This window comes from Oncorhynchus gorbuscha, linkage group LG05, assembly GCF_021184085.1.
Source record: "Oncorhynchus gorbuscha isolate QuinsamMale2020 ecotype Even-year linkage group LG05, OgorEven_v1.0, whole genome shotgun sequence".
In the NCBI taxonomy this organism is placed as follows: Eukaryota; Metazoa; Chordata; class Actinopteri; order Salmoniformes; family Salmonidae; genus Oncorhynchus; species Oncorhynchus gorbuscha.
The window spans coordinates 81,539,344-81,566,942 of record NC_060177.1 but is presented as its reverse complement, the minus strand read 5'-3'; the positions used below and the strand labels follow the sequence as shown (position 1 = coordinate 81,566,942).

Sequence of the window (27,599 nt, the reverse complement as noted above, 5' to 3'; positions counted from 1 at the left end):
ATTCTACAACTACAGTCTATCCAATTGGGATCGTTGAGACTGTCAGTATACATTACCCTGGGATAAATATGTTACATTTCTGGACCTACACCTATTCAGAATAGGTTTTAGGCTGTAAGAACAGTCATTTGTCAAATCATACAAGGTAACTTTGTGTTCCAATTTGCAAGAGGAACAGTAGCCTAGCCTTAGTATAGGTTGCGCGAGAAGACATACTGTCTGTAGCGCCGTCTCCGCCCACTATACTGCACGATGGTGATATATATCCCTACATCGATGGTTCTATGTTTATTCTAACGCATTACTTTAGCACCGTTTCCATTGGATGCTTCTGTATTTTTCCGCCGATGGTGATATCATACAGAATATCAGCCACACTTGCCACTGAATTACAGTTTGTCCTATTTAGCCATCTAACCACAAGGCAGTGGCAGAAAACAGTCGTCTCGTTCAGAGAGAGAGCGAGAGAGCTGTGAAATGGGCATATAAACCTGTATCAAGCATATTATCTAAATTGACATTTAAATACATCGGAATGGCTTGTAATCCATTACCAAAAATCCACCCCACTAAACAGTAATTTAATTACCGGTATCGTAATTTGACCGTAATTAAAACCTCGAGCCTGTGGAGATGGGATTCCTCCACCAGCTACATCTTCTGTTGTGGAAGAATGTGTCTTTGAAGAGAAGAGGACCGGTAAGGAAACATTTTATTTGATATTATTAGATAACAATTACAATATAGGGGTGCTTAGAAATATGGGACATTAGCTTAAATAGGCTATTGGTTGTGCGCTTGGAAAACATCACCGAATGTCAGTGCGAGATCAGACGGGCGTCGGTCTACAGAATTTGGTTGCTGCTACTGCATTGCCTTTATTTGAGGCTGTCATGATATTCACTGGGCACACACTGGTTGAATCAACGTTGTTTCCACCAACGTGAAATACACATTGAATTGACATCTGTACCCAGTGGGGTGCCTTCATCAGTTCCCAGACATTTCAGTTCAAGAAATGTCATGTTTTTTTTGTGACAATTGTAGACTAATTTGCGCTGCCATAGTTTCCAAGATGTTTGGATGTGTTATACCCCCAGGTTTACTAGACGTGTATTCACAGAAAACCGAACAGGTTGTTGTGTGCATAAACTCCTCATAACCTCTCATGCTTATCAGAACATCATGCAAAGCGCTAGAGAAGATGATGTAAACACACATATTAATGCCAATTTTTAATTGCGTCTCATTATGGTGCTGTGAGAATATGTGAGGTGCATTTGGAAATGATACCTGATTCAATTCAAATAACAAAATAGTATTAATATCAAAAGGTGCATACGTGTAGCCTAAGTAATTGCTTATTCATCTATCTACTGCATGTATGTGGGTCTTTTGGTTATGCACCTGCCTCACATGTAGCCTAGGCTACCTGACAGACAATGACAGGAAGGACACTGAGAATGTGGCCCGCTGGTGCTCAAAGTCTTTAAAATAAACATTATGTTCAGTTTTTACTGAGGGGCATTTTCACAGAGGGGGCAGGTACCCTGGCACCTGTTGACCTCTATCTGTGCGTTGGCCTGTAAAGAAGATGATCTGAGGTCCTCTACAAGGACACCAGCGGTAATGGACCAGAATCTCAGATATTAATTTTTATGTAATGTCTGTATTACACTCTTATATTACACTCTTATACACTCTGGATCGAACCAAAAATAGTTCTATTTCTTTCTTCATATATGGCACGCTTAAAGGTTCTATATTACAACCCTTTTTTAGGGTTATGTGTTCAGAAGCCCAGTGGTTCTTCTTCACCAAACCAACATTGGTTTCATATAGAACCCTTGGGTTTCATATAGGGTTCTATATGGAACCAATTTCAGTTCTAAATAGAACTTTAAGGGGTGTCATATATGAAGAAAGCACCCTTTTTTTGGTAGAACCGTTTTTGGTTGTATCCAGAACCTTTGTTTCTAAGACTGTATGTCAAACCTTGACTAGTGAGGCCATGTATTTTGGATTAGACTATTCTACTTTGGTATAGTGGTGGACATGTATGGTGGATTAGATTCGACTCTACTACTTTGGTATAGTGGTGGACATGTATGGTGGATTAGACTCTACTACTTTGGTATAGTGGTGGACATGTATTTTGGATTAGACTCTACTACTTTGGTATAGTGGTGGACATGTATGGTGGATTAGATTAGACTCTACTACTTTGGTATAGTGGTGGACATGTATGGTGGATTAGACTCTACTACTTTGGTATAGTGGTGGACATGTATGGGGGATTACTTTGGTATAGTGGTGGACATGTATGGTGGATTAGACTCTACTACTTTGGTATAGTGGTGGACATGTATGGTGGATTAGACTCTACTACTTTGGTATAGTGGTGGACATGTATTTTGGATTAGACTCTACTACTTTGGTATAGTGGTGGACATGTATGGTGGATTAGATTAGACTCTACTACTTTGGTATAGTGGTGGACATGTATGGTGGATTAGACTCTACTACTTTGGTATAGTGGTGGACATGTATGGGGGATTAGACTACACTATGGTATAGTGGTGGACATGTATGGTGGATTAGACTCTACTACTTTGGTATAGTGGTGGACATGTATGGTGGATTAGACTCTACTACTTTGGTATAGTGGTGGACATGTATTTTGGATTAGACTCTACTACTTTGGTATAGTGGTGGACATGTATGGTGGATTAGATTAGACTCTACTACTTTGGTATAGTGGTGGACATGTATGGTGGATTAGACTCTACTACTTTGGTATAGTGGTGGACATGTATGGGGGATTAGACTACACTATGGTATAGTGGTGGACATGTATGGTGGATTAGACTCTACTACTTTGGTATAGTGGTGGACATGTATGGGGGATTAGACTACACTACTTTGGTATAGTGGTGGAAATGTATGGTGGATTAGACTCTACTACTTTGGTATAGTGGTGGACATGTATGGTGGATTAGACTCTACTACTTTGGTATAGTGGTGGAACATGCATGGTGGATTAGACTCTACTACTTTGGTATAGTGGTGGTCATGTATGGTGGATTAGACTCTACTACTTTGGTATAGTGGTGGACATGTATGGTGGATTAGACTCTACTACTTTGGTATAGTGGTGGACATGTATGGTGGATTAGACTCTACTACTTTGGTATAGTGGTGGACATGTATGGTGGATTAGACTCTACTACTTTGGTATAGTGGTGGACATGTATGGGGGATTAGACTACACTATGGTATAGTGGTGGACATGTATGGTGGATTAGACTCTACTACTTTGGTATAGTGGTGGACATGTATGGTGGATTAGACTCTACTACTTTGGTATAGTGGTGGACATGTATGGTGGATTAGACTCCACTACTTTGGTATAGTGGTGGAAATGTATGGTGGATTAGACTCTACTACTTTGGTATAGTGGTGGACATGTATGGTGGATTAGACTCTACTACTTTGGTATAGTGGTGGACATGCATGATGGATTAGACTCTACTACTTTGGTATAGTGGTGGACATGTATGGTGGATTAGATTAGACTCTACTTTGGTATAGTGGTGGACATGTATGGTGGATTAGACTCTACTACTTTGGTATAGTGGTGGACATGTATGGTGGATTAGACTCTACTACTTTGGTATAGTGGTGGACATGCATGGTGGATTAGACTCTACTACTTTGGTATAGTGGTGGACATGTATGGTGGATTAGACTCTACTACTTTGGTATAGTGGTGGACATGTATGGTGGATTAGACTCTACTACTTTGGTATAGTGGTGGACATGCATGGTGGATTAGACTCTACTACTTTGGTATAGTGGTGGACATGTATGGTGGATTAGACTCTACTACTTTGGTATAGTGGTGGACATGTATGGTGGATTAGACTCTACTACTTTGGTATAGTGGTGGACATGTATGGTGGATTAGACTCTACTACTTTGGTATAGTGGTGGACATGTATGGGGGATTAGACTACACTATGGTATAGTGGTGGACATGTATGGTGGATTAGACTCTACTACTTTGGTATAGTGGTGGACATGTATGGTGGATTAGACTCTACTACTTTGGTATAGTGGTGGACATGTATGGTGGATTAGACTCCACTACTTTGGTATAGTGGTGGAAATGTATGGTGGATTAGACTCTACTACTTTGGTATAGTGGTGGACATGTATGGTGGATTAGACTCTACTACTTTGGTATAGTGGTGGACATGCATGATGGATTAGACTCTACTACTTTGGTATAGTGGTGGACATGTATTTTGGATTAGACTCTACTACTTTGGTATAGTGGTGGACATGTATGGTGGATTAGATTAGACTCTACTACTTTGGTATAGTGGTGGACATGTATGGTGGATTAGACTCTACTACTTTGGTGGACATGTATGGATTAGGACATGGTATAGTGGTGGACATGTATGGTGGATTAGACTCTACTACTTTGGTATAGTGGTGGACATGTATGGGGGATTAGACTACACTACTTTGGTATAGTGGTGGAAATGTATGGTGGATTAGACTCTACTACTTTGGTATAGTGGTGGACATGTATGGTGGATTAGACTCTACTACTTTGGTATAGTGGTGGACATGCATGGTGGATTAGACTCTACTACTTTGGTATAGTGGTGGTCATGTATGGTGGATTAGACTCTACTACTTTGGTATAGTGGTGGACATGTATGGTGGATTAGACTCTACTACTTTGGTATAGTGGTGGACATGTATGGTGGATTAGACTCTACTACTTTGGTATAGTGGTGGACATGTATGGTGGATTAGACTCTACTACTTTGGTATAGTGGTGGACATGTATGGGGATTAGACTTTGGTATAGTGGTGGACATGTATGGTGGATTAGACTCTACTACTTTGGTATAGTGGTGGACATGTATGGTGGATTAGACTCTACTACTTTGGTATAGTGGTGGACATATGGTGGATTAGACTCCACTACTTTGGTATAGTGGTGGAAATGTATGGTGGATTAGACTCTACTACTTTGGTATAGTGGTGGACATGTATGGTGGATTAGATTAGACTCTACTACTTTGGTATAGTGGTGGACATGCATGATGGATTAGACTCTACTACTTTGGTATAGTGGTGGACATGTATGGTGGATTAGGATTAGTGGTGGACATGTATGGTGGATTAGACTCTACTACTTTGGTATAGTGGTGGACATGTATGGTGGATTAGACTCTACTACTTTGGTATAGTGGTGGACATGCATGGTGGATTAGACTCTACTACTTTGGTATAGTGGTGGACATGTATGGTGGATTAGACTCTACTACTTTGGTATAGTGGTGGACATGTATGGTGGATTAGACTCTACTACTTTGGTATAGTGGTGGACATGCATGGTGGATTAGACTCTACTACTTTGGTATAGTGGTGGACATGTATGGTGGATTAGACTCTACTACTTTGGTATAGTGGTGGACATGTATGGTGGATTAGACTCTACTACTTTGGTATAGTGGTGGACATGTATGGTGGATTAGACTCTACTACTTTGGTATAGTGGTGGACATGTATGGGGATTAGACTACACTATGGATAGTGGACATGTATGGTGGATTAGACTCTACTACTTTGGTATAGTGGTGGACATGTATGGTGGATTAGACTCTACTACTTTGGTTAGTGGTATAGTGGATTGGATAGTGGTGGAAATGTATGGTGGATTAGACTCTACTACTTTGGTATAGTGGTGGACATGTATGGTGGATTAGACTCTACTACTTTGGTATAGTGGTGGACATGCATGATGGATTAGACTCTACTACTTTGGTATAGTGGTGGACATGTATGGTGGATTAGATTAGACTCTACTACTTTGGTATAGTGGTGGACATGTATGGTGGATTAGACTCTACTACTTTGGTATAGTGGTGGACATGTATGGTGGATTAGACTCTACTACTTTGGTATAGTGGTGGACATGCATGGTGGATTAGACTCTACTACTTTGGTATAGTGGTGGACATGTATGGTGGATTAGACTCTACTACTGTGGTATAGTGGTGGACATGTATGGTGGATTAGACTCTACTACTTTGGTATAGTGGTGGACATGCATGGTGGATTAGACTCTACTACTTTGGTATAGTGGTGGTCATGTATGGTGGATTAGACTCTACCACTTTGGTATAGTGGTGGACATGTATGGTGGATTAGACTCTACTACTTTGGTATAGTGGTGGACATGTATGGTGGATTGGACTCTACTACTTTGGTATAGTGGTGGACATGTATGGTGGATTAGACTCTACTACTTTGGTATAGTGGTGGACATGTATGGTGGATTAGACTCTACTACTTTGGTATAGTGGTGGACATGTATGGTGGATTAGACTCTACTACTTTGGTATAGTGGTGGACATGTATGGAGGATTAGACTCTACTACTTTGGTATAGTGGTGGACATGTATGGTGGATTAGACTCTACTACTTTGGTATAGTGGTGGACATGTATGGAGGATTAGACTCTACTACTTTGGTATAGTGGTGGACATGTATGGAGGATTAGACTCTACTACTTTGGTATAGTGGTGGACATGTATGGTGGATTTGTCACGCCTTGGTCATGGTATTTTGTGTTTTTGTTATATGTTTGGGTAGGCCAGGGTGTGACATGGGTTTATATGTTGTTTTCGTATTGGGGTTTGTAGTATTTGGGATCGCGGCTAATTAGGGGTGTTGTATAGGCTTGGCTGCCTGAGGCGATTCTCAATTAGAGTCAGGTGCTTATCGTTGTCTCTGATTGGGAACCGTATTTAGGCAGCCTGAGTTCGCTTTGTATTTCGTGGGTGTTTGTTCCTGTCTTTGTGTAGTAGTCACCAGATAGGCTGTAATTAGTTTCACGTTCCGTTCTGTTGTTTTTGTATTCAGTTATTTCATGTACCGCGATTTATTTCATTTAAGTCATGAGTAACCTACACGCTGCATTTCGGTCCGACTCTCTCTCTTCAACAGACGAACGTCGTTACAGGATTAGACTCTACTACTTTGGTATAGTGGTGGACATGTATGGTGGATTAGACTCTACTACTTTGGTATAGTGGTGGACATGTATGGTGGATTAGACTCTACTACTTTGGTATAGTGGTGGACATGTATGGTGGATTAGACTCTACTACTTTGGTATAGTGGTGGACATGTATGGTGGATTAGACTCTACTACTTTGGTATAGTGGTGGACATGTATGGTGGATTAGACTCTACTACTTTGGTATAGTGGTGGACATGTATGGTGGATTAGACTACTACTTTGGTATAGTGGTGGACATGTATGGTGGATTAGACTCTACTACTTTGGTATAGTGGTGGATATGTATGGTGGATTAGACTCTACTACTTTGGTATAGTGGTGGACATGTATGGTGGATTAGACTCTACTACTTTGGTATAGTGGTGGACATGTATGGTGGATTAGACTCTACTACTTTGGTATAGTGGTGGACATGTATGGTGGATTAGACTACTACTTTGGTATAGTGGTGGACATGTATGGTGGATTAGACTCTACTACTTTGGTATAGTGGTGGACATGTATGGTGGATTAGACTACTACTTTGGTATAGTGGTGGACATGTGTGGTGGATTAGACTCTACTACTTTGGTATAGTGGTGGACATGTATGGTGGATTAGACTACTACTTTGGTATAGTGGTGGACATGTGTGGTGGATTAGACTCTACTACTTTGGTATAGTGGTGGACATGTGTGGTGGATTAGACTCTACTACTTTGGTATAGTGGTGGACATGTATGGTGGATTAGACTCTACTACTTTGGTATAGTGGTGGACATGTATGGTGGATTAGACTCTACTACTTTGGTATAGTGGTGGATATGTATGGTGGATTAGACTCTACTACTTTGGTATAGTGGTGGACATGTATGGTGGATTAGACTCTACTACTTTGGTATAGTGGTGGACATGTATGGAGGATTAGACTCTACTACTTTGGTATAGTGGTGGACATGTATGGTGGATTAGACTCTACTACTTTGGTATAGTGGTGGATATGTATGGTGGATTAGACTCTACTACTTTGGTATAGTGGTGGACATGTATGGTGGATTAGACTCTACTACTTTGGTATAGTGGTGGACATGTATGGTGGATTAGACTCTACTACTTTGGTATAGTGGTGGACATGTATGGTGGATTAGACTCTACTACTTTGGTATAGTGGTGGACATCAGCAACATGGACATGTGTTACACAATGTTACAAGTTTATGTCAGATTAGTAACACAGCAACATTTAGACTCCTGGGAGGCCCTGTCCAATAATATCATTCTTCTGCACCACAGATCTATTTAGCCAGAATAGGTAGTCCTGCTAACAGATGTGTATGTGACCAATAACATTTGATTTGATTTGTTTTCCAGGGAGTCCTGGGATCCACAAAAACAACAAAAACATACCATTATTGACTAAAAAACACCGGATTACACCATAGCATTTTATCAGACAATGGTTTTCATGTGGGATCGGGGCCAGAAGATTCCTCATAATGGATGGTACCCTTTCCCCGGGTGCACATTTTGTTTTTGGCCCTAGCACTACACAGCTGATTCAAATAATCAAAGGTTGATGATGAGTTGGATATTTGAAACAGCTGTGTAGTGCTCGGGCCAAACCCAGAACGTGCCCTCAGTGGGGGCCAGAGGACCGCGTTTAGGAAACCCTGATCTAGACTATAGACAGCACCTGACAAACATTTGATTTTGGAGTAAACTTCCTCTTTAGTGGACAGTGTAAAGGACCTACTTTAAAGCCTAATGTCCCAAAGTGTTATTTTTATCATCAATAAATCGGGCCTGTTTATAGTAGCGTAGTCTGCAGAGAACACTATCTATTTCCAATTTCTAGCCTTTCCATTTACAGCAGTTGGGGATTTTGCCTAACAATCTTTATAGGACATATATATACCCTGTCCCATTAGGTTCAGACTTCTTTTCTTCAGGCAATGTAGAGCGCTGTCCACACTGGTTTCCTTGATCCTAAAGATGCTTTTTTTGTCCGTCAACCCATCATGATGTCACTGCCCTTCACTTGTTGTGTGCTATATTTAGCTATGGTTCCCCTTCAGATAGTACATACAGGATCTGTCCCAAATGGCATACTATTCTGTTTATAGTGCACTATTTTTTGACCCTATTCCCTATACTATAAATGTTGTGCACTACAATAGGGAATAGAGTGCCATTTAGGACACAGTCTTAGTGAAGACTTCAGATAGGTTTCCTGTAGTACACTAGGGTTGCCTCAGAGTAATAATAGTATCAGTTACGTCATCCTGTACATTTATTATCATGTAGTCCATCTGGACCTGCTGGGGCTGAGGAAGATGTAGGTTTATTATCATGTAGTCTATCTGGACCTGCTGGGGCTGAGGAAGATGTAAGCTTATTATCATTTAGTCCATCTGGACCTGCTGGGGCTGAGGAAGATGTAGGTTTATTATCATGTAGTCCATCTGGACCTGCTGGGGCTGAGGAAGATGTAGGTTTATTATCATGTAGTCTATCTGGACCTGCTGGGGTTGAGGAAGATGTAGGTTTATTATCATGTAGTCCATCTGGACCTGCTGGGGCTGAGGAAGATGTAGGTTTATTATCATGTAGTCCATCTGGACCTGCTGGGGCTGAGGAAGATGTAGGTTTATTATCATGTCGTCCAGCTGGACCTGCTGGGGTTGAGGAAGATGTAGGTTTATTATCATGTAGTCTATCTGGACCTGTTGGGGCTGAGGAAGATGTAGGTTTATTGTCATGTAGTCTATCTGGACCTGCCGGGGCTGAGGAAGATGTAGGTTTATTATCATGTAGTCCATCTGGACCTGCTGGGGCTGAGGAAGATGTATGTTTATTATCATGTAGTCCATCTGGACCTGCTGGGGCTGAGGAAGATGTAGGTTTATTATCATGTAGTCTATCTGGACCTGCTGGGGCTGAGGAAGATGTAGGTTTGTTATCATGTAGTCTATCTGGACCTGCTGGGGCTGAGGAAGATGTCGGTTTATTACCATGTAGTCTATCTGGACCTGCTGGGGCTGAGGAAGATGTAGGTTTATTATCATGCTGTCTATCCGGACCTGCTGGGGTTGAGGAAGATGTAGGTTTATTATCATGCAGTCTATCTGGACCTGCTGGGGCTGAGGAAGATGTCGGTTTATTATCATGTAGTCTATCTGGACCTGCTGGGGCTGAGGAAGATATAGCTTTGTTATCATGTAGTCTATCTGGACCTGCTGGGGCTGAGGAAGATGTAGGTTTATTATCATGTAGTCTATCTGGAACTGCTGGGGCTGAGGAAGATGTAGGTTTATTATCATGTAGTCTATCTGGACCTGCTGGGGCTGAGGAAGATGTAGGTTTATTATCATGTAGTCCATCTGGACCTGCTGGGGCTGAGGAAGATGTCGGTTTATTATCATGTAGTCCATCTGGACCTGCTGGGGCTGAGGAAGATGTAGGTTTATTATCATGTAGTCTATCTGGACCTGCTGGGGCTGAGGAAGATGTAGGTTTATTATCATGTAGTCTATCTGGACCTGCTGGGGCTGAGGAAGATGTAGGTTTATTGTCATGCAGTCTATCTGGACCTGCTGGGGCTGAGGAAGATGTCAGTTTATTATCATGTAGTCTATCTGGACCTGCCTGGGCTAAGGAAGATGTAGGTTTATTATCATGTAGTCCATCTGGACCTGCTGGGGCTGAGGAAGATGTAGGTTTATTATCATGCTGTCCATCTGGACCTGCTGGGGCTGAGGAAGATGTCGGTTTATTATCATATAGTCCATCTGGACCTGCTGGGGCTGAGGACGATGTAGGTTTATTATCATGTAGTCTATCTGGACCTGCTGGGGCTGAGGAAGATGTAGGTTTATTGTCATGTAGTTTATCTGGACCTGCTGGGGCTGAGGAAGATGTAGGTTTATTATCATGTAGTCCATCTGGACCTGCTGGGGCTGAGGAAGATGTAGGTTTATTATCATGTAGTCTATCTGGACCTGCTGGGGCTGCGGAAGATATAGGTTTATTATCATGTAGTCCATCTGGACTTGCTGGGGCTGAGGAAGATGTAAGCTTATTATCATGTAGTCCATCTGGACCTGCTGGGGCTGAGGAAGATGTAGGTTTATTATCATGTAGTCCATCTGGACCTGCTGGGGCTGAGGAAGATGTAGGTTTATTATCATGCTGTCCATCTGGACCTGCTGGGGCTGAGGAAGATGTCAGTTTATTATCATACAGTCCATCTGCACCTGCTGGGGCTGAGGAAGATGTAGGTTTATTATCATGCAATCCATCTGGACCTGCTGGGGCTGAGGAAGATGTAGGTTTATTATCATGTAGTCCATCTGGACCTTCTGGGGCTGAGGAAGATATAGGCTTATTATCATGTAGTCCATCTGGACCTGCTGGGGCTGAGGAAGATGTAGGTTTATTATCATGTAGTCCACCTGGACCTGCTGGGGCTGAGGAAGATGTAGGTTTATTATCATGTAGTCTATCTGGACCTGCTGGGGCTGAGGAAAATGTAGGTTTATTATCATGTAGTCCACCTGGACCTGCTGGGGCTGAGGAAGTTGTAGGTTTATTGTCATGCAGTCTATCTGGACCTGCTGGGGCTGAGGAAGATGTCAGTTCATTATCATGTAGTCTATCTGGACCTGCCTGGGCTAAGGAAGATGTTGGTTTATTATCATGTAGTCTATCTGGACCTGCTGGGGCTGAGGAAGATGTAGGTTTATTATCATGTAGTCTATCTGGACCTGCTGGGGTTGTGGAAGATGTGGGTTTATTATCATGTAGTCCATCTGGACCTGCTGGGGCTTAGGAAGATGTCGGTTTATTATCATTTAGTCCATCTGGACCTGCTGGGGCTGAGGAAATTGTAGGTTTATTATCATGTAGTCCATCTGGACCTGCTGGGGCGAGGAAGATATAGGTTTATTATCATTTAGTCCATCTGGACCTGCTGGGGCTGAGGAAGATGTAGGTTTATTATCATGCAGTCCATCTGGACCTGCTGGGGCTGAGGAAGATGTAGGTTTATTATCATGTAGTCCATCTGGACCTGCTGGGGCTGAGGAAGATGTCGGTTTATTATCATATAGTCCATCTGGACCTGCTGGGGCTGAGGAAGATGTAGGTTTATTATCATGTAGTCTATCTGGACCTGCTGGGGCTGAGGAAGATGTCGGTTTATTATCATATAGTTTATCTGGACCTGCTGGGGCTGAGGAAGATGTAGGTTTATTATCATGTAGTCCATCCGGACCTGCTAGGGTTGAGGAAGATGTAGCTCTGTTATCATGTAGTCTATCTGGACCTGCTGGGGCTGAGGAAGTTGTAGGTTTATTGTCATGCAGTCTATCTGGACCTGCTGGGGCTGAGGAAGATGTCAGTTCATTATCATGTAGTCTATCTGGACCTGCCTGGGCTAAGGAAGATGTAGGTTTATTATCATGTAGTCCATCTGGACCTGCTGGGGTTGAGGAAGATGTAGGTTTATTATCATGTAGTCCATCTGGACCTGCTGGGGCTGAGGAAGATGTAGGTTTATTATCATGTAGTCTATCTGGACCTGGTGGGGCTGCGGAAGATGTAGGTTTATTATCATGTAGTCCATCTGGACTTGCTGGGGCTGAGGAAGATGTAAGCTTATTATCATGTAGTCCACCTGGACCTGCTGGGGCTGAGGAAGATGTAGGTTTATTATCATGTAGTCTATCTGGACCTGCTGGGGCTGAGGAAAATGTAGGTTTATTATCATGTAGTCCACCTGGACCTGCTGGGGCTGAGGAAGTTGTAGGTTTATTGTCATGCAGTCTATCTGGACCTGCTGGGGCTGAGGAAGATGTCAGTTCATTATCATGTAGTCTATCTGGATCTAAGGAAGATGTTGGTTTATTATCATGTAGTCTATCTGGACCTGCTGGGGCTGAGGAAGATGTAGGTTTATTATCATGAAGATGTGGAAGATGTGGGTTTATTATCATGTAGTCCATCTGGACCTGCTGGGGCTTAGGAAGAGGAAGATGAAATTGTAGGTTTATTATCATGTAGTCCATCTGGACCTGCTGGGGCGAGGAAGATATAGGTTTATTATCATTTAGTCCATCTGGACCTGCTGGGGCTGAGGAAGATGTAGGTTTATTATCATGCAGTCCATCTGGACCTGCTGGGGCTGAGGAAGATGTAGGTTTATTATCATGTAGTCCATCTGGACCTGCTGGGGCTGAGGAAGATGTCGGTTTATTATCATATAGTCCATCTGGACCTGCTGGGGCTGAGGAAGATGTAGGTTTATTATCATGTAGTCTATCTGGACCTGCTGGGGCTGAGGAAGATGTCGGTTTATTATCATATAGTTTATCTGGACCTGCTGGGGCTGAGGAAGATGTAGGTTTATTATCATGTAGTCCATCCACCTGAGGAAGGAGCTCTGTTATCATGTAGTCTATCTGCTGGGGCTGAGGAAGTTGTAGGTTTAAGATCTGGACCTGCTGGGGCTGAGGAAGATGTCAGTTCATTATCATGTAGTCTATCTGGACCTGCCTGGGCTAAGGAAGATGTAGGTTTATTATCATGTAGTCCATCTGGACCTGCTGGGGTTGAGGAAGATGTAGGTTTATTATCATGTAGTCCATCTGGACCTGCTGGGGCTGAGGAAGATGTAGGTTTATTATCATGTAGTCTATCTGGACCTGGTGGGGCTGCGGAAGATGTAGGTTTATTATCATGTAGTCCATCTGGACTTGCTGGGGCTGAGGAAGATGTAAGCTTATTATCATGTAGTCCATCTGGACCTGCTGGGGCTTAGGAAGAGGGTAGTCCATCTGGACCTGCTGGGGCTGAGGAAGATGTAGGTTTATTATCATGCTGTCCATCTGGACCTGCTGGGGCTGAGGAAGATGTCGGTTTATTATCATGCAGTCCATCTGCACCTGCTGGGGCTGAGGAAGATGTAGGTTTATTATCATGCAATCCATCTGGACCTGCTGGGGCTGAGGAAGATGTAGGTTTATTATCATGTAGTCCATCTGGACCTTCTGGGGCTGAGGAAGATATAGGCTTATTATCATGTAGGCCATCTGGACCTGCTGGGGCTGAGGAAGATGTAGGTTTATTATCATGTAGTCCACCTGGACCTGCTGGGGCTGAGGAAGATGTCGGTTTATTATCATGTAGTCTATCTGGACCTGCTGGGGCTGAGGAAAATGTAGGTTTATTATCATGTAGTCTATCTGGACCTTCTGGGGCTGAGGAAGATGTAGGTTTATTATCATGTAGTCTATCTGGACCTGCTGGGGCTGAGGAAGATGTCGGTTTATTATCATGTAGTCTATCTGGACCTGCTGGGGCTGAGGAAGATATAGGTTTATTATCATTTAGTCCATCTGCACCTGCTGGGGCTGAGGAAGATGTAGGTTTATTATCATGCAATCCATCTGGACCTTCTGGGGCTGAGGAAGATATAGGCTTATTATCATGTAGTCCATCTGGACCTGCTGGGGCTGAGGAAGATGTAGGTTTATTATCATGTAGTCCACCTGGACCTGCTGGGGCTGAGGAAGATGTCGGTTTATTATCATGTAGTCTATCTGGACCTGCTGGGGCCGAGGAAGATGTAGGTTTATTATCATGTAGTCTATCTGGACCTGCTGGGGCTGCGGAAGATATAGGTTTATTATCATGTAGTCCATCTGGACTTGCTGGGGCTGAGGAAGATGTAAGCTTATTATCATGTAGTCCATCTGGACCTGCTGGGGCTGAGGAAGATGTAGGTTTATTATCATGTAGTCCATCTGGACCTGCTGGGGCTGAGGAAGATGTAGGTTTATTATCATGCTGTCCATCTGGACCTGCTGGGGCTGAGGAAGATGTCAGTTTATTATCATACAGTCCATCTGCACCTGCTGGGGCTGAGGAAGATGTAGGTTTATTATCATGCAATCCATCTGGACCTGCTGGGGCTGAGGAAGATGTAGGTTTATTATCATGTAGTCCATCTGGACCTTCTGGGGCTGAGGAAGATATAGGCTTATTATCATGTAGTCCATCTGGACCTGCTGGGGCTGAGGAAGATGTAGGTTTATTATCATGTAGTCCACCTGGACCTGCTGGGGCTGAGGAAGATGTAGGTTTATTATCATGTAGTCTATCTGGACCTGCTGGGGCTGAGGAAAATGTAGGTTTATTATCATGTAGTCCACCTGGACCTGCTGGGGCTGAGGAAGATGTAGGTTTATTATCATGTAGTCTATCTGGACCTGCTGGGGCCGAGGAAGATGTACGTTTATTATCATGTAGTCTATCTGGACCTTCTGGGGCTGAGGAAGATGTCGGTTTATTATCATGTAGTCTATCTGGACCTGCTGGGGCTGAGGAAGATGTAGGTTTATTATCATGTAGTCTATCTGGACCTGCTGGGGTTGTGGAAGATGTGGGTTTATTATCATGTAGTCCATCTGGACCTGCTGGGGCTTAGGAAGATGTCGGTTTATTATCATTTAGTCCATCTGGACCTGCTGGGGCTGAGGAAAATGTAGGTTTATTATCATGTAGTCCATCTGGACCTGCTGGGTTGAGGAAGATATAGGTTTATTATCATTTAGTCCATCTGGACCTGCTGGGGCTGAGGAAGATATAGGTTTATTATCATGCAGTCCATCTGGACCTGCTGGGGCTGAGGAAGATGTAGGTTTATTATCATGTAGTCCATCTGGACCTGCTGGTGCTGAGGAAGATGTTGGTTTATTATCATATAGTCCATCTGGACCTGCTGGGGCTGAGGAAGATGTCAGTTTATTATCATACAGTCCATCTGCACCTGCTGGGGCTGAGGAAGATGTAGGTTTATTATCATGCAATCCATCTGGACCTGCTGGGGCTGAGGAAGATGTAGGTTTATTATCATGTAGTCTATCTGGACCTGCTGGGGCTGAGGAAGATGTCAGTTTATTATCATATAGTTTATCTGGACCTGCTGGGGCTGAGGAAGATGTAGGTTTATTATCATGTAGTCCATCCGGACCTGCTAGGGTTGAGGAAGATGTAGCTTTGTTATCATGTAGTCTATCTGGACCTGATGGGGCTGAGGAAGTTGTAGGTTTATTGTCATGCAGTCTATCTGGACCTGCTGGGGCTGAGGAAGATGTCAGTTCATTATCATGTAGTCTATCTGGACCTGCCTGGGCTAAGGATGTCATGTTTGTCATTTATTATCATGTCTTGTCCCTGTGCTCCCCATTCTATTCGTTTCCCTCTGCTGGTCTTATTAGGTTCTTTCCCTCTTTCTATCCCTCTCTCTCCCCCTCCCTCTCTCACTCTCTCGCTCTCTCTTCTCTCTATCGTTCCGTTCCTGCTCCCAGCTGTTCCTATTCCCCTAATCATCATTTAGTCTTCCCACACCTGTTCCCGATCCTTTCCCCTGATTAGAGTCCCTATTTCTTCCTTTGTGTTCCGTTCCTGTCCTGTCGGTTCCTTGTTTAGAATTCACCGTGCTGTGATTGTGTATCGCCCTGTCCTGTCGTGTTTTTGCCTTCATCAGATGCTGCGTGTGAGCAGGTGTCTCTGTCAGCTACGGCCTGCGCCTACCCGAAGCGACCTGCAGTCTGTGGCCGCTTCTCCTGTTATTCCCCTCTACAGACTAGAGGATTTCTGTTATTCCCTGTTTGGACATTTCCTGTTAAGGATTCAGGATTTGTCGTTTTCTGTTTGGACTTGAATAAACTCTGTTTCTGTTAAGTCGCTTTTGGGTCCTCTTTCACCTGCATGACAGAAGGAACCGACCAAGGAATGGACCCAGCGACTTCAGACGCTCGTTACACTGCCGTCAAGATCCAAGGAGCCATGCTCGGCAGACACGAGCAGGAATTGTCTGCTGCTCGCCATGCCGTGGAGAACCTGGCCGCTCAGGTTTCCGACCTCTCTGGACAGTTCCAGAGTCTACGTCTCGTGCCACCTGTTACTTCCTGGCCTGCCGAGCCTCCAGAACCTAGGGTTAATAACCCACCTTGCTACTCCGGGCAGCCCACTGAGTGCCGCTCCTTTCTCACGCAGTGTGAGATTGTGTTCTCTCTCCAACCCAACACATACTCTAGAGAGAGAGCTCGGGTTGCTTACGTCATTTCACTCCTTACTGGCCGGGCTCGAGAATGGGGCACAGCTATCTGGGAGGCAAGGGCTGATTGCTCTAACAAGTTCCAGAACTTTAAAGAGGAGATGATTCGGGTTTTTGACCGTTCAGTTTTTGGTAGGGAGGCTTCTAGGGCCCTGGCTTCCTTATGCCAAGGTGAACGGTCCATAACGGATTATTCTATTGAGTTTCGCACTCTTGCTGCCTCTAGTGAGTGGAACGAGCCGGCGCTGCTCGCTCGTTTTCTGGAGGGACTCCACGCAGTGGTTAAGGATGAGATTCTCTCCCGGGAGGTTCCTTCAGATGTGGACTCTTTGATTGCTCTCGCCATCCGCATAGAACGACGGGTAGATCTTCGTCACCGGGCTCGTGGAAGAGAGCTCGCATCAACGGTGTTTCCCTGCTCCGCATCGCAACCATCTCCCTCCTCTGGCTTTGAGACTGAGCCCATGCAGCTGGGAGGGATTCGCATCTCGACTAAGGAGAGGGAACGGAGGATCACCAACCGCCTGTGCCTCTATTGCGGAGTTGCTGGACATTTTGTTAATTCATGTCCAGTAAGAGGCCAGAGCCCATCAGTAAGCGGAGGGCTACTGGTGAGCGCTACTACTCAGGTCTCTTCATCTAGATCTTGTACTACTATGTCGGTCCATCTACGCTGGACCGGTTCGGGTGCTACATGCAGTGCCTTGATTGACTCTGGGGCTGAGGGTTGTTTCATGGACGAAGCATGGGTTCGGAAACATAACATTCCTTTCAGACCGTTAGACAAGCCTACGCCCATGTTTGCCTTAGATGGTAGTCATCTTCCCAGTATCAAATTTGAGACACTACCTTTAACTCTCACAGTATCTGGTAACCACAGTGAGACTATTTCTTTTTTGATTTTCCGTTCACCGTTTACACCTGTTGTTTTGGGTCATCCCTGGCTAGTATGTCATAATCCTTCTATTAATTGGTCTAGTAATTCTATCCTATCCTGGAACGTTTCTTGTCATGTGAAGTGTTTAATGTCTGCCATCCCTCCCGTTTCTTCTGTCCCTACTTCTCAGGAGGAACCTGGCGATTTGACAGGAGTGCCGGAGGAATATCATGATCTGCGCACGGTCTTCAGTCGGTCCCGAGCCAACTCTCTTCCTCCTCACCGGTCGTATGATTGTAGTATTGATCTCCTTCCGGGGACCACTCCTCCTCGAGGTAGACTATACTCTCTGTCGGCTCCCGAACGTAAGGCTCTCGAGGATTATTTGTCTGTGTCTCTTGACGCCGGTACCATAGTGCCTTCTTCTTCTCCGGCCGGGGCGGGGTTCTTTTTGTTAAGAAGAAGGACGGTACTCTGCGCCCCTGCGTGGATTATCGAGGGCTGAATGACATAACGGTTAAGAATCGTTATCCGCTTCCCCTTATGTCATCAGCCTTCGAGATTCTGCAGGGAGCCAGGTGCTTTACTAAGTTGGACCTTCGTAACGCTTACCATCTCGTGCGCATCAGAGAGGGGGACGAGTGGAAAACGGCGTTTAACACTCCGTTAGGGCATTTTGAGTACCGGGTTCTGCCGTTCGGTCTCGCCAATGCGCCAGCTGTTTTTCAGGCATTAGTTAATGATGTTCTGAGAGACATGCTGAACATCTTTGTTTTTGTCTATCTTGACGATATCCTGATTTTTTCTCCGTCACTCGAGATTCATGTTCAGCACGTTCGACGTGTTCTACAGCGCCTTTTAGAGAATTGTCTCTACGTAAAGGCTGAGAAGTGCTCTTTTCATGTCTCCTCCGTTACTTTTCTCGGTTCCGTTATTTCCGCTGAAGGCATTCAGATGGATTCCGCTAAGGTCCAAGCTGTCAGTGATTGGCCCGTTCCAAGGTCACGTGTCGAGTTGCAGCGCTTTTTAGGTTTCGCTAATTTCTATCGGCGTTTCATTCGTAATTTCGGTCAAGTTGCTGCCCCTCTCACAGCTCTTACTTCTGTCAAGACGTGTTTTAAGTGGTCCGGTTCCGCCCAGGGAGCTTTTGATCTTCTAAAAGAACGTTTTACGTCCGCTCCTATCCTCGTTACTCCTGACGTCACTAGACAATTCATTGTCGAGGTTGACGCTTCAGAGGTAGTAGGCGTGGGAGCCATTCTATCCCAGCGCTTCCAGTCTGACGATAAGGTTCATCCTTGCGCTTATTTTTCTCATCGCCTGTCGCCATCTGAGCGCAACTATGATGTGGGTAACCGTGAACTGCTCGCCATCCGCTTAGCCCTAGGCGAATGGCGACAGTGGTTGGAGGGGGCGACCGTTCCTTTTGTCGTTTGGACAGACCATAAGAACCTTGAGTACATCCGTTCTGCCAAACGACTTAATGCCCGTCAAGCTCGTTGGGCGTTGTTTTTCGCTCGTTTCGAGTTTGTGATTTCTTACCGTCCGGGTAGCAAGAACACCAAGCCTGATGCCTTATCCCGTCTGTTTAGTTCTTCTGTGGCTTCTACTGATCCCGAGGGGATTCTTCCTTATGGGCGTGTTGTCGGGTTAACAGTCTGGGGAATTGAAAGACAGGTTAAGCAAGCACTCACGCACACTGCGTCGCCGCGCGCTTGTCCTAGTAACCTCCTTTTCGTTCCTGTTTCCACTCGTCTGGCTGTTCTTCAGTGGGCTCACTCTGCCAAGTTAGCTGGTCATCCCGGTGTTCGAGGCACTCTTGCGTCTATTCGCCAGCGCTTTTGGTGGCCGACTCAGGAGCGTGACACGCGCCGTTTCGTGGCTGCTTGTTCGGACTGCGCGCAGACTAAGTCGGGTAACTCTCCTCCTGCCGGTCGTCTCAGACCGCTCCCCATTCCTTCTCGACCATGGTCTCACATCGCCTTAGACTTCATTACCGGTCTGCCTTTGTCTGCGGGGAAGACTGTGAGAGCCGCCAATAAACGCAGGATTAAGAGTCCAAGGTATTGTTGCGGCCAGAGAGTGTGGCTTTCCACTCGCAACCTTCCTCTTACGACAGCTTCTCGTAAGTTGACTCCGCGGTTCATTGGTCCGTTCCGTGTCTCCCAGGTCGTCAATCCTGTCGCTGTGCGACTGCTTCTTCCGCGACATCTTCGTCGCGTCCATCCTGTCTTCCATGTCTCCTGTGTTAAGCCCTTTCTTCGCACCCCCGTTCGTCTTCCCTCCCCCTCCCGTCCTTGTCGAGAGCGCACCTATTTACAAGGTACATAAGATCATGGACATGCGTTCTCGGGGACGGGGTCACCAATACTTAGTGGATTGGGAGGGTTACGGTCCTGAGGAGAGGAGTTGGGTTCCGTCTCGGGACGTGCTGGACCGTTCACTCATCGATGATTTCCTCCGTTGCCGCCAGGATTCCTCCTCGAGTGCGCCAGGAGGCGCTCGGTGAGTGGGGGGTACTGTCATGTTTGTCATTTATTATCATGTCTTGTCCCTGTGCTCCCCATTCTATTCGTTTCCCTCTGCTGGTCTTATTAGGTTCTTTCCCTCTTTCTATCCCTCTCTCTCCCCTCCCTCTCTCACTCTCTCGCTCTCTCTTCTCTCTATCGTTCTGTTCCTGCTCCCAGCTGTTCCTATTCCCCTAATCATCATTTAGTCTTCCCACACCTGTTCCCGATCCTTTCCCCTGATTAGAGTCCCTATTTCTTCCTTTGTGTTCCGTTCCTGTCCTGTCGGTTCCTTGTTTAGAATTCACCGTGCTGTGATTGTGTATCGCCCTGTCCTGTCGTGTTTTTGCCTTCATCAGATGCTGCGTGTGAGCAGGTGTCTCTGTCAGCTACGGCCTGCGCCTACCCGAAGCGACCTGCAGTCTGTGGCCGCTTCTCCTGTTATTCCCCTCTACAGACTAGAGGATTTCTGTTATTCCCTGTTTGGACATTTCCTGTTAAGGATTCAGGATTTGTCGTTTTCTGTTTGGACTTGAATAAACTCTGTTTCTGTTAAGTCGCTTTTGGGTCCTCTTTCACCTGCATGACAAAGGAAGATGTTGGTTTATTATCATGTAGTCTATCTGGACCTGCTGGGGCTGAGGAAGATGTAGGTTTATTATCATGTAGTCTATCTGGACCTGCTGGGGTTGTGGAAGATGTGGGTTTATTATCATGTAGTCCATCTGGACCTGCTGGGGCTTAGGAAGATGTCGGTTTATTATCATTTAGTCCATCTGGACCTGCTGGGGCTGAGGAAATTGTAGGTTTATTATCATGTAGTCCATCTGGACCTGCTGGGGCGAGGAAGATATAGGTTTATTATCATTTAGTCCATCTGGACCTGCTGGGGCTGAGGAAGATGTAGGTTTATTATCATGCAGTCCATCTGGACCTGCTGGGGCTGAGGAAGATGTAGGTTTATTATCATGTAGTCCATCTGGACCTGCTGGGGCTGAGGAAGATGTCGGTTTATTATCATATAGTCCATCTGGACCTGCTGGGGCTGAGGAAGATGTAGGTTTATTATCATGTAGTCTATCTGGACCTGCTGGGGCTGAGGAAGATGTCGGTTTATTATCATATAGTTTATCTGGACCTGCTGGGGCTGAGGAAGATGTAGGTTTATTATCATGTAGTCCATCCGGACCTGCTAGGGTTGAGGAAGATGTAGCTCTGTTATCATGTAGTCTATCTGGACCTGCTGGGGCTGAGGAAGTTGTAGGTTTATTGTCATGCAGTCTATCTGGACCTGCTGGGGCTGAGGAAGATGTCAGTTCATTATCATGTAGTCTATCTGGACCTGCCTGGGCTAAGGAAGATGTAGGTTTATTATCATGTAGTCCATCTGGACCTGCTGGGGTTGAGGAAGATGTAGGTTTATTATCATGTAGTCCATCTGGACCTGCTGGGGCTGAGGAAGATGTAGGTTTATTATCATGTAGTCTATCTGGACCTGGTGGGGCTGCGGAAGATGTAGGTTTATTATCATGTAGTCCATCTGGACTTGCTGGGGCTGAGGAAGATGTAAGCTTATTATCATGTAGTCCATCTGGACCTGCTGGGGCTGAGGAAGATGTAGGTTTATTATCATGTAGTCCATCTGGACCTGCTGGGGCTGAGGAAGATGTAGGTTTATTATCATGCTGTCCATCTGGACCTGCTGGGGCTGAGGAAGATGTCGGTTTATTATCATGCAGTCCATCTGCACCTGCTGGGGCTGAGGAAGATGTAGGTTTATTATCATGCAATCCATCTGGACCTGCTGGGGCTGAGGAAGATGTAGGTTTATTATCATGTAGTCCATCTGGACCTTCTGGGGCTGAGGAAGATATAGGCTTATTATCATGTAGTCCATCTGGACCTGCTGGGGCTGAGGAAGATGTAGGTTTATTATCATGTAGTCCACCTGGACCTGCTGGAGCTGAGGAAGATGTCGGTTTATTATCATGTAGTCTATCTGGACCTGCTGGGGCTGAGGAAAATGTAGGTTTATTATCATGTAGTCTATCTGGACCTTCTGGGGCTGAGGAAGATGTAGGTTTATTATCATGTAGTTTATCTGGACCTGCTGGGGCTGAGGAAGATGTCGGTTTATTATCATGTAGTCTATCTGGACCTGCTGGGGCTGAGGAAGATATAGGTTTATTATCATTTAGTCCATCTGCACCTGCTGGGGCTGAGGAAGATGTAGGTTTATTATCATGCAATCCATCTGGACCTTCTGGGGCTGAGGAAGATATAGGCTTATTATCATGTAGTCCATCTGGACCTGCTGGGGCTGAGGAAGATGTAGGTTTATTATCATGTAGTCCACCTGGACCTGCTGGGGCTGAGGAAGATGTCGGTTTATTATCATGTAGTCTATCTGGACCTGCTGGGGCCGAGGAAGATGTAGGTTTATTATCATGTAGTCTATCTGGACCTTCTGGGGCTGAGGAAGATGTAGGCTTATTATCATGTAGTCTATCTGGACCTGCTGGGGCTGAGGAAGATGTAGGTTTATTATCATGCAGTCCATCTGGACCTGCTGGGGCTGAGGAAGATGTAGGTTTATTATCATGCAATCCATCTGGACCTTCTGGGGCTGAGGAAGATATAGGCTTATTATCATGTAGTCCATCTGGACCTGCTGGGGCTGAGGAAGATGTAGGTTTATTATCATGTAGTCTATCTGGACCTGCTGGGGCCGAGGAAGATGTAGGTTTATTATCATGTAGTCTATCTGGACCTTCTGGGGCTGAGGAAGATGTAGGTTTATTATCATGTAGTCTATCTGGACCTGCTGGGGCTGAGGAAGATGTCGGTTTATTATCATGTAGTCCATCTGGACCTGCTGGGGCTGAGGAAGATATAGGTTTATTATCATTTAGTCCATCTGGACCTGCTGAGGAAGATGTAGGTTTATTATCATGCAGTCCATCTGGACCTGCTGGGGCTGAGGAAAATGTAGGTTTATTATCATGTAGTCCATCTGGACCTGCTGGGGCTGAGGAAGATGTAGGTTTATTATCATTTAGTCCATCTGGACCTGCTGAGGAAGATGTAGGTTTATTATCATGCAGTCCATCTGGACCTGCTGGGGCTGACGAAGATGTAGGTTTATTATCATGTAGTCCATCTTGACCTGCTGGGGCTGAGGAAGATGTAGGTTTATTATCATGTAGTCCATCTGGACCTGCTGGGGCTGAGGAAGATGTAGGTTTATTATCATGTAGTCTATCTGGACCTGCTGGGGCTGAGGAAGATGTCGGTTTATTATCATATAGTCTATCTGGACCTGCTGGGGTTGAGGAAGATGTAGGTTTATTATCATGTAGTCCATCTGGACCTGCTAGGGCTGAGGAAGATGTAGGTTTATTATCATGCTGTCCATCTGGACCTGCTGGGGCTGAGGAAGATGTCGGTTTATTATCATATAGTCTATATGGACCTGCTGGGGTTGAGGAAGATGTAGGTTTATTATCATGTAGTCCATCTTGACCTGCTGGGGCTGAGGAAGATGTAGGTTTATTATCATGCTGTCCATGTGGACCTGCTGGGGCTGAGGAAGATGTCGGTTTATTATCATATAGTCTATATGGACCTGCTGGGGTTGAGGAAGATGTCGGTTTATTATCATGTAGTCTATCTGGACCTGCTGGGGCTGAGGAAAATGTAGGTTTATTATCATGTAGTCTATCTGGACCTTCTGGGGCTGAGGAAGATGTAGGTTTATTATCATGTAGTCTATCTGTACCTGCTGGGGCTGAGGAAGATGTCGGTTTATTATCATGTAGTCTATCTGGACCTGCTGGGGCTGAGGAAGATATAGGTTTATTATCATTTAGTCCATCTGCACCTGCTGGGGCTGAGGAAGATGTAGGTTTATTATCATGCAATCCATCTGGACCTTCTGGGGCTGAGGAAGATATAGGCTTATTATCATGTAGTCCATCTGGACCTGCTGGGGCTGAGGAAGATGTAGGTTTATTATCATGTAGTCTATCTGGACCTGCTGGGGCCGAGGAAGATGTAGGTTTATTATCATGTAGTCTATCTGGACCTTCTGGGGCTGAGGAAGATGTAGGTTTATTATCATGTAGTCTATCTGGACCTGCTGGGGCTGAGGAAGATGTCGGTTTATTATCATGTAGTCCATCTGGACCTGCTGGGGCTGAGGAAGATATAGGTTTATTATCATTTAGTCCATCTGGACCTGCTGAGGAAGATGTAGGTTTATTATCATGCAGTCCATCTGGACCTGCTGGGGCTGAGGAAAATGTAGGCTTATTATCATGTAGTCCATCTGGACCTGCTGGGGCTGAGGAAGATGTAGGTTTATTATCATGTAGTCTATCTGGACCTGCTGGGGCTGAGGAGGATGTAGGTTTATTATCATGTAGTCTATCTGGACCTGCTGGGGTTGAGGAAGATGTCGGTGTATTATCATGTAGTCTATCTGGACCTGCTGGGGCTGAGGAAAATGTAGGTTTATTATCATGTAGTCCATCTGGACCTGCTGGGGCTGAGGAAGATAAAGGTTTATTATCATTTAGTCCATCTGGACCTGCTGGGGCTGAGGAAGATGTAGGTTTATTATCATGTAGTCCATCTGGACCTGCTGGGGCTGAGGAAGATGTAGGTTTATTATCATGCAGTCCATCTGGACCTGATGGGGCTGAGGAAGATGTAGGTTTATTATCATGTAGTCCATCTGGACCTGCTGGGGCTGAGGAAGATGTAGGTTTATTATCATGTAGTCCATCTGGACCTGCTGGGGCTGAGGAAGATGTAGGTTTATTATCATGCAGTCCATCTGGACCTGCTGGGGCTGAGGAAGATGTAGGTTTATTATCATGTAGTCTATCTGGACCTTCTGGGGCTGAGGAAGATGTAGGTTTATTATCATGTAGTCTATCTGGACCTGCTGGGGCTGAGGAAGATGTCGGTTTATTATCATGTAGTCTATCTGGACCTGCTGGGGCTGAGGAGGATGTAGGTTTATTATCATGTAGTCTATCTGGACCTGCTGGGGTTGAGGAAGATGTCGGTGTATTATCATGTAGTCTATCTGGACCTGCTGGGGCTGAGGAAAATGTAGGTTTATTATCATGTAGTCCATCTGGACCTGCTGGGGCTGAGGAAGATATAGGTTTATTATCATTTAGTCCATCTTGACCTGCTGGGGCTGAGGAAGATGTAGGTTTATTATCATGTAGTCCATCTGGACCTGCTGGGGCTGAGGAAGATGTAGGTTTATTATCATGCAGTCCATCTGGACCTGATGGGGCTGAGGAAGATGTAGGTTTATTATCATGTAGTCCATCTGGACCTGCTGGGGCTGAGGAAGATGTAGGTTTATTATCATGTAGTCCATCTGGACCTGCTGGGGCTGAGGAAGATGTAGGTTTATTATCATTTAGTCCATCTGGACCTGCTGGGGCTGAGGAAGATGTAGGTTTATTATCATGTAGTCCATCTGGACCTGCTGGGGCTGAGGAAGATGTAGGTTTATTATCATGTAGTCCATCTGGACCTGCTGGGGCTGAGGAAGATGTAGGTTTATTATCATGCAGTCCATCTGGACCTGCTGGGGCTGAGGAAGATGTCGGTTTATTATCATGTAGTCCATCTGGACCTGCTGGGGCTGAGGAAGATGTAGGTTTATTATCATGTAGTCTATCTGGACCTGCTGGGGCTGAGGAAGATGTAGGTTTATTATCATGTAGTCCATCTGGACCTGCTGGAGCTGAGGAAGATGTAGGTTTATTATCATGTAGTTCATCTGGACCTGCTGGGGCTGAGGAAGATGTAGGTTTATTATCATGCAGTCCAACTGGACCTGCTGGGGCTGAGGAAGATGTAGGTTTATTATCATGCGGTCCATCTGGACCTGCTGGGGCTGAGGAAGATGTAGGTTTATTATCATGTAGTCTAAGGAATATGTATATAGCATTAGCCAAGTGGATTGATTGATGGGCTCTTGGAACAGGCTAGTCAGCAGTAGACTGGAGCAGGGGCATGGTCTCTATCTTAATTACTGAGTCCTATTATAAATCCTTTGGCTTTGACCCAAATAACTCCCTATTCCCATGGCCCATAAGGAATAGGATGCAATTTGGGAGTGTCGACTCTGTCAGTGCAAAATGTGGGTGAGAACATTTAATGATTTACTCCCTTTTACTGTGTTTTCAAAAGTACCTGAAAGGTCTTTATTTACATAGCAACCAACTGATGTCACTGTGAAGTCCATGGTTCATTGTTTCGTTTGCTACCTGCCTGACAGCCATCATAGTGCAAGCCAGGAAAAATGTGTGCTTATTTCCTAGGCAAAACAATGTGTATAGAGGCGTAATGCAATTACCACAACATGACTTCATCCCTTTGTTTTACATACAGTACAGGAAGGTCATATGTCTGTAGTGTCAACCTTTTAACTCCTCTTCCTGCCTGTCAATCATTCTTCCTGTCTGTCAACTCCTGCATTGATCTCTGAGGTGGAAAGCAGACACATGTTTATGTTAGTCCGCAGAGAGAGAGAGAGAGAGTGAATAAGGGGGAGAGAGAGAGATAGAAAGGGAGAAATGGAGAGAACAGAAAGGGAGAGATAACAGAAAGGGAGAGAGAACAGAAAGTGAGGGAGAGAGAGAGAGAACAGAAAGAAATAGAGAAAGAGAGAGAAGGAAAGAAAGAGAGTGTAACGGTTCTCTTGGTGTGAAGGAGAGTCGGACCAAAATGCAGCGTGTAGATTGCAATCCATGTTTTAATAAACAAACGTAACACGAATCTAAATACAAACACTACAAAAAAAACAATAAACGTAACGAAAATCGAAACAGCCTATACTTGTGTACACTAACACACAGACAGGAACAAGGACACTAAGGACAATCACCCACGACAAACTCAAAGAATATGGCTGCCTAAATATGGTTCCCAATCAGAGACAACGATAAACACCTGCCTCTGATTGAGAACCACTCCAGACA

At 45.0% G+C, this 27,599-nt stretch overlaps 1 protein-coding gene across 1 annotated transcript in view; it reads left to right on the top strand.

The window, feature by feature from the left end:
- The first annotated feature begins 242 nt into the window (after positions 1-242).
- The window catches only part of LOC124036568 (ATP-binding cassette sub-family A member 2-like), a 163,298-nt gene continuing 135,941 nt past the window's right edge, over positions 243-27,599 (top strand). The window contains 1 exon segment of the mRNA XM_046351290.1: positions 243-699. Coding sequence (XP_046207246.1) covers positions 634-699 — 66 coding nt within the window. The 5' untranslated portion in view covers positions 243-633.